The sequence below is a fragment of the Neolamprologus brichardi genome, chromosome 6, assembly GCF_056152115.1.
Source record: "Neolamprologus brichardi isolate AB-2024 chromosome 6, ASM5615211v1, whole genome shotgun sequence".
In the NCBI taxonomy this organism is placed as follows: domain Eukaryota; kingdom Metazoa; phylum Chordata; class Actinopteri; order Cichliformes; family Cichlidae; genus Neolamprologus; species Neolamprologus brichardi.
The window spans coordinates 18,414,292-18,422,373 of record NC_142109.1 but is presented as its reverse complement, the minus strand read 5'-3'; the positions used below and the strand labels follow the sequence as shown (position 1 = coordinate 18,422,373).

The window sequence follows — 8,082 nt, the reverse complement described above, 5'->3', positions numbered from 1 at the left end:
TTATAGAGAACACATTTAAAGTTTTTTAGATTTTGTCCTGGTTTATAATTACATCTACACAACTCTTATACAAGAGCATGCATTCAAGTCAAAGAACATGAGAGAATTAGGCCAGATAAAAAAAGAAAGTTAAAAAAAAGTAAAGGTAGAGATAGTCTGGAGTATTCCACTAAACCGAGTCAAAGCTGTGTGTTTGCCAGAATTTGATCTGCACTGAAAATAGATACAGAATAAAAAAAATGAATGCAGGACCAGAACTAAATCTTATTGTTGTAAAACAACATTTTGAGTTAAAATGAAACATTGCAGGCTTACTAAGGTTTAAAATTACTTTGATTAAACAATCATTCAGAGAAACTAAAAGAAAAATAACCTTTGCCAATGCCAGTGTCCGTTCAAAGGCCGTTCAAAGTAAATAATTCAGACGTGCGTTTATGTAACAGTTTTGATTTACATTTGTACACGGGACAAGAGCCAGAAATAGCTCCAGGGTTGAAAAAAAAAACACTTGGAGGGGGAGAGAAAACAATTGGGGAAGTGCAAGAAGAGGACACACAATGCTTTATTAATAAGAAGAAACGGTTCCAACAGACGGCCACAAGTGGCCGGTGCAGCTGTGTCGGTGCATCTTTCCTGCCAGTTTTCATTCGTTCTGTTGTGTGAGGCAGTTGAATTATTAGTGCGAGGTGTCAGAAAACCTTCCAGCCCACTCTCACAGTGTCCCTCTAACCTCTAAGAATAGACCAGGATGAGACGGACCCGGAGGGAAGCAGCAGAGTTTTTGTCTGTCCTGGTCAGAAAATGAACCTGATACAGGCACAAGAACGACGGCATCTAGTGGCTGATGTCAGATATTACACCCGCTAATTTATGTTAAAGAGTTTGAGCTAAGGATAAACACTTAAATGTGGACTTTAGGAGGATTACAAATCATTTTATTATAATTAAACAAAATGGAAAAGTGAAACAACAGGAATTTTCCACAGTCAATAACCTTAACATTTCAGGACAGTCAAGGTCAGTCAACATCCAGTATCAATAAAAAGGACATTAATGATTTATGAACACTGGTAAACAATAACTTGTTGTTTACCAGCAAAGTAAACAACAAGTTATTTAAGAGCAAAGTTTGCTCTTAAACTTTGACATTAAGAGCAAAGTTTATGAATTTAAACTTTGCTCTTAATGTCACATGACAGATGTAACAGCTCTATATATTCTTCTGTTACGTGAATAAAAGCCTTATTCCAACTTCCTTATTTCGACCCAGGACAGGATCTACATGGTAGGGATACAAATAGCAATTTTTTTTTTTTTGGTTTAAAACTTCGGGTGTACTAGTTTTTAAAATCTTGAAAATATTTTTATTTATACAGAGTATTGATAAGCAGTTTATAACTGCTTATCCTCACTTTTATTTTTAAATTAATCCAAATCTGCACAAAAATGTGATAGGTTCTCTTTCTGTCCTTACTCCTCTCACACATTTATGATAAAGTTCCGGTTTGCATTTTATTGTGAAATCTTGCTGACAGACACATCAGTGCTGTGTTGGTCTACAGATAAGATTCATACCTGTTTTGTAGTCATTTGAGTTGTTTGTTTTTCTTGATCAAAAACCTGGAATATATAGAAGAAAAAGGGAGATATGGAAATATTTTACAAATCACTTCTTTTTCAGTACCTGAAAACAGCTTCATTATTGCCAAGACAGCTCCTTCAAGAAGAAACACAGTAAAAACACACACATGCATACTCATATTCTGAAAGGTGTGAGAGAACATTGAGCAGTTTGATTGTTTAAATTGTGTTGTTTTGTTTCCCCTCTCAGAGATGTTACACAACATATTTTTGCTTTTTGTGGGTCTGCTGTCATTGGAACATGTGTCCTTTGCACAGGTTCCTTCTTCACAAATAGGTAATTCAAAAATGTGTGAACTATGTCTATTAGCCTTACAGCCTGATACAACACATATATGTGCTTATAGCCATGCACTTTGTGTACTTTCCCTTCCTGCTGTCAAAATGTAATTTTTTTTAACTTGCTTTAATTTTTAGTAAATATCAAAGAAACAAGAGAGTATGCTGAGAGGAAGCAGAACTTTACCAGGACAAATTTTGAGCACTTGGAGAAAGTGAGGAACAGATCCATTCGTGTTGCAAGGAGCTGTAAAGACCTCAGGGACAGATATGATGAACGAGAAGGTAAGGACAAGATTCATAAATGTAACATAACAGTCAAGGCATTTATGTCCTCTTAAGACTGAATTATGTTATCTTAATGCTATAACATTTCCAGATGGAGTATACTACCTGACAACAGGCAATGGCATGCTGTACCAGACTTACTGTGACATGACCACAGCTGGAGGCGGATGGACGCTGGTGGCGAGCGTCCATGAAAACAGCATTTATGGAAGGTGCACTGTGGGTGATCGCTGGTCCAGCCAGCAGGGCAACAATGCTGACCTGCCGGATGGAGACGGGAACTGGTCCAACAGAAACACCTTTGGAACAGTAGAGAGCGCCACTTCTGATGACTTTAAGGTAAAATAACAAATCACCAGTGGTGGAAAGAGACTGTTACGGATTCAAATATTGGGGATGGATATAGGAGGAAAAACCAAAATAACAACACTGGTCCGGCCGGGTCAAGTCAAACGAAGATTTAATGAACACACGCGTGGGAGATGGACACCATACACAGACAGCATCAGATCTCAAAATGGTGGAGCCTTGATCAAACTCTTATAGCCTCTAGTGGCCCCCTCCTAATCATCAGAGCCTAAACATTCACATTCTTTCTCACACACAGCGCCTAAGCTACGACCTTGGCTCCCTGTTTATCTGCTCCTGCTGAGATGGGGCAGTATGCTCTGTTCTCTTCCAATCAGACAAATAAGGCGATGACTTTCTGCGAACAGTATTTCTTCTAACTCAGCAGTATAATGCATCATAAAACAATATCATTCATTCACAATAAATCAGCAGTCTAATGTAATACAAATCAGTTTAACAAATGTAATAGTTATCACCTTCTTCTAATTCAGGAGAATAATGCAAACCAAAGCTACATAATAATTCACAATCTTTAATTAGGGGTCTAACATGGCATAAAATAATATTATAATACAACAAGACATTAACACTACTTCACTTTTTTTGGAGGTTGGTTAAGTAATTCCATTTATTACTTTCTACTTCTTTTTAGCTCATATTTTATTCCACTGCATTTAACTGATTGTAATATTATTTCACATCAGCATTACATATAAAAAGGCATAGTAAGATAATAAATTTAGTTCTGTTTCTATTGGATTTACCAGAACCTAGATGTAAAGAAGATAAAGAGTCAGTAAAACTTTTGTGATTTGTGCACCTTTACTGTACTCTACTATATAAAACTAGCTAGCTACAATTACCTGCAACTAGCTGTACCTGAGGGTAAATAGGTAGAACATAATAAAGAGTTTAGAGCCCTTGTTGAGTCCTAGAATTTCTGCTTTGATTTCTTTTTTCTCATTTTCCATGTCTGTTCCTCTCTCTGTCTCATCTTGCTGTTACTGCCTGTTCTACTGTCTCTGTTATGAGTCTCTGTATTTAGGAATTGTCTTTTACTTTTTCAAAACGTACTTTTAAAGTAAGTTCTCTTTCATGATTTCAAAGGTTGAGTGAAATGAGAAAATGTACCTATTTGTTGCAAAATAAGTATTGCATAAGTGTGGCAAAAGTCTTATTTAAAGTCACAGCAGTAATGTGTGCACATTCCCAGAATCCAGGTTACTACGATATAACAGCTGAGGACATGTCTGTGTGGCACATTCCCAACAACTTCCCGCTGGAATTCTGGAACATGGAAGCTGCAGCCGTCCTCCGCTACCACACTGAAAACCGCTTCCTCAGCCTGTATGGAGGAAATCTCTTTCAGCTCTTCAAGGTAATTTAGTTGTCCAAAAACCGAACTTATAACCAGGGTAAAAGGTCACAAACCGCTAGGTATAAGTTACCTGTCAGCTAGTGTCTGTCATTAACAAGGTGGTACTACTGGATGGGTGACACTTTGTACAAATAATTGTTGCCATTGATCTCTTTCTTTGGGTGGTCTGTGCATGGGAAAAGGAAACTGAAAAATAAGTGTTTTTGTTTGCATTTCTTTCTCTTTCTGTAACACTTGAAGATTCACACAAAGAAAGAATATTGCACTTATGACGTCTTTCTGTCAAAATGTCCTGTTCAATTAAATTGATAGTGTTAAATTTAAGTAAATGGTAAGAAGATATCTGGCTGCACTCCTTCACTCCCTTCGGACACTTTTTTTGTTGTCTCTGTAGTCTTCTCGTTTTGCCTGTAGCTGTTCCACAGAAGCCAGAAATCACGTTCACACAGCCATACATGTTGATTTTTAAAATGTCTTTTCAAAAGCATTACATTTGTTTGCTTTTCAGTCAGAAACTATTTACAGATATGTAAATAACTCCAGCCCTGAGCCATTTCTAACCAGTTATAGCTGAGACTTCTTTAGTATAAAATAAAACAGTGGTTAAAAATGTTGTTAACAAACAAACCTGCAGATCTACACATAATAAGACTGTCTCATCTTTTCAGCAATATCCAGTGAGATACAATGTTGGGTCATACGGTGACAGAGGGCCAGCTATTCCCATCGTATACGACCGCGGGGATAAGCAGTCCACCAGAATGTTGTATGGACCCAATCCAAGAAGTAAGAAGATAAAAACTCCATCTATCTATCTATGTGTGTGTGTGTGTGTGTGTGTATACCATTATTGATGAATAGGATACACGTGGATTATCATCTATACTAATAAAAGGTTAAGTAAAATGTTTTTAAGTGTAGATTGCATCCCAAAGTTAATGATATTTTTATGTTTCTTGTTTGAAAGATGAGTTTGAACCAGGCTTCATCACATTCAGAGCAATAAACAATGAACGTGCCGCCATGGCTATCTGCTCTGGTGTCAAGCCGACTGTTGGTTACAACACTGAACATGTGAGTAATCAGTCATCACACATCTGCAGGCAATGAGTAATCACAACAAATGGTATAAATGCTTAATAATAATAATGCTTAATAATGTGTATGTGTTAGTCCTCATAGGGAAATTACTGAATTTATCAGAGGAACCCACCCGAGGGATTAATAAAGTTTCATCTAATCTCTAATCTTACTCCTTTGCATTTAACCCATTCACCCAGTGAAGCAGTGGGCAGCCACCAATGCAGCGTGTAGGGACGGTACCTTGTATATCAAAGTATATCCAGTGTACTGACAATATTTGTGTGTGTCTGTGTGTTTGCAGTACTGTATAGGAGGAGGAGGATATTTCCACCCTGACCAGTGTGGGGACTTCCCATCATTTGACTACGACAGACTGGGCAGGGAGCAAGGCTGGAGCGCCTCCAGAGAGATGACCGATGCTGCTGTCTTACTGTTTTACCGCTGAGAGGATTTGTGTACATGTAGCCTTTGACTAAAGTCTGTTCAGCAGTCCCAGATGTAACCAGATCAGGCAAAGTCAATTCAATTTCAATTCAATTTTATTTATATAGCGCCAAATCACAACAAATGTCGCCTCAAGGCGCTTCATAGATACAGAGAAAAACCCAACAATCATATGACCCCTTATGAACAAGCACTTTGGCGACAGTGGGAAGGAAAAACTCCCTTTTAACAGGAAGAAACCTCCGGCAGAACCAGGCTCAGGGAGGGGCGGCCATCTGCTGCGACCGGTTGGGGTGAGAGAAGGAAGACAGGATAAAAGACATGCTGTGGAAGAGAGACAGAGGTTAATAACAGATATGATTCAACACAGAGAGGTCTATTAACACATAGTGAGTGAGAAAGGTGACTGGAAAGGAAAAACTCAATGCATCATGGGAATCCCCCGGCAGCCTACATCTATTGCAGCATAACTAAGGGAGGATTCAGGGTCACCTGGTCCAGCCCTAACTATATGCTTTAGCAAAAAGGAAAGTTTTAAGCCTAATCTTAAAAGTAGAGATAGTGTCTGTCTCCCGAATCCAAACTGGAAGCTGGTTCCACAGAAGAGGGGCCTGAAAACTGAAGGCTCTCCCTCCCATTCTACTTTTAAATACTCTAGGAACAACAAGTAGGCCTGCAGAGTGGGAGCGAAGTGCTCTAATAGGGTAATATGGTACTACAAGGTCATTAAGATAAGATGGGGCCTGATTATTTAAGACCTTGTATGTGAGGAGCAGGATTTTGAATTCAATTCTGGATTTAACAGGAAGCCAATGAAGGGAAGCCAAAACAGGAGAAATATGCTCTCTCTTTCTAGTCCCTGTCAGTACTCTTGCTGCAGCATTTTGGATTAGCTGAAGGCTTTTCAGTGAGTTTTTTGGACATCCTGATAATAATGAATTGCAGTAGTCCAGCCTGGAAGTAATAAATGCATGAACTAGTTTTTCAGCATCACTCTGAGACAGGATATTTCTAATTTTAGAGATGTTGCGCAAATGGAAGAACGCAGTCTTACATATTTGTTTAATATGTGCGTTGAAGGACATATCCTGGTCAAAAATGACTCCAAGGTTCCTCACAGTGTTACTGGAGGCCAAGGTAATGCCATCCAGAGTAAGAATCTGGTTAGATACCATATTTCTAAGCTTTTCAGCGCCGAGTACAATGACCTCAGTTTTATCTGAGTTAAGAAGCAAAGTCAGGCTCATTTGTACAATGTTTATTAACCACATGGTTTCTGTATATCAGAAACCAAATGGAAATTAAGAGATAATTAAAAGAGTGATTTGAAATTGAACCACCCACCAGCAGATGGTACTATGAACTGTCTATTCAAATAAAACATTATTTTAAATCATTTTGGGAACTTATTATTATTCAATCACCACACGTAAATGATATAGGTAAAGATAAATATGAATTTGATCATTTAATCTATGGACAAGACACCCGACTGCTAGACCTTCAAGTTAACTTTGAAGTTGATTGGACACAATGGACATATTGGCTATGAATTTTCATACAAATGTTAGAAATACAGCACAGGTCAAAAAAAACCTGGGGTGCTGTGTATAATGTTCAAAAAGTGCAATGTTTTGAAAATCTCATGATTTTATATTTTATTCACAATAGAAAACGTATCAACTTTTTAAACTGAGAAAATGTATTTTAGAAAAATATTAGCTCACTTTGAATTTGATGGCAGCAACATGTCTCAGAGTTGGGATGGGGTAGTTTTTATCACTGTGTAACATTCCCTCACAAAAGTCTACAAACATCTGGAAACTGAGGAGACCAGCTGGTGCAAAAATGTTGCCTCATACTTGTCTGATATGGGCTTCTGCTGCTTAACAGTCTCGCACCTATTTTCTCATATTTTTTTTTGTTTGAAACAAAATGTTTGATCTGAACTGCAGATAGGTCAGTTCACCACAGCCATGCTGTTGTAAAAGAGCAATTAAAGAGCTCCTGAAATATGAAAGGCCTTCCTATGATAAAAAGGGATATGCTACATGGAATAGTTGAAACAGTTCATTAATTTATTGTTTAAGATTTTTTATGGGATTTTTCCAACTGTATCAGATAAATAAAGCAAGAACAAATATCATTTTTTATCATGCTCTGAATTCCTCAGAAACAATAAAGAGAAACTTAAAGACAATTAAGAAGATCAAATATTTAACAAGTTAGAGATAAGGGATGAAAAGAGGTAAAGGATTAGATTGATACATGGGGAATGCACTGAACAACTACAGGTATTTATGATTCAATAAATACTTGTCATTCATGACTGGAGGCAGAACACTGAAAAAAGGCCATGTTGGATTTACTTAATTCAATAGTGGACATTGGTTGCACACAACTGTTTTGCTTTGGCAGAAACTTAAACAACTGAGTTAAACCAACACAACTTATTCATATTCAGTAAACCTGTGCATTTTGTGTCGATAAAACGCGATTGAAACATGTTTAGATGAAGTAAGTTGAGCTCTTGGAATGTTTTAATCCTTCTTTGTCATTTTATTTCAGCACTATTCAATAACTTTTACCCCAATACTACATGTTGTCTTCGTATTACA

At 37.5% G+C, this 8,082-nt stretch overlaps 1 protein-coding gene across 1 annotated transcript; it reads left to right on the top strand.

The window, feature by feature from the left end:
• Positions 1–1,228: 1,228 nt before the first annotated feature.
• On the top strand, positions 1,229–5,848 carry LOC102783671 (intelectin-like). Its single transcript, XM_006787238.3, has 9 exons — positions 1,229–1,285; positions 1,682–1,734; positions 1,832–1,918; positions 2,059–2,205; positions 2,300–2,547; positions 3,773–3,937; positions 4,606–4,723; positions 4,905–5,011; positions 5,322–5,848. The coding sequence occupies exons 3-9, from the start codon at positions 1,834–1,836 to the stop codon at positions 5,463–5,465; spliced, it is 1,014 nt and encodes a 337-aa protein (XP_006787301.2). The 5' UTR covers positions 1,229–1,285; positions 1,682–1,734; positions 1,832–1,833; the 3' UTR covers positions 5,466–5,848.
• The last annotated feature ends 2,234 nt before the right edge of the window (positions 5,849–8,082 follow it).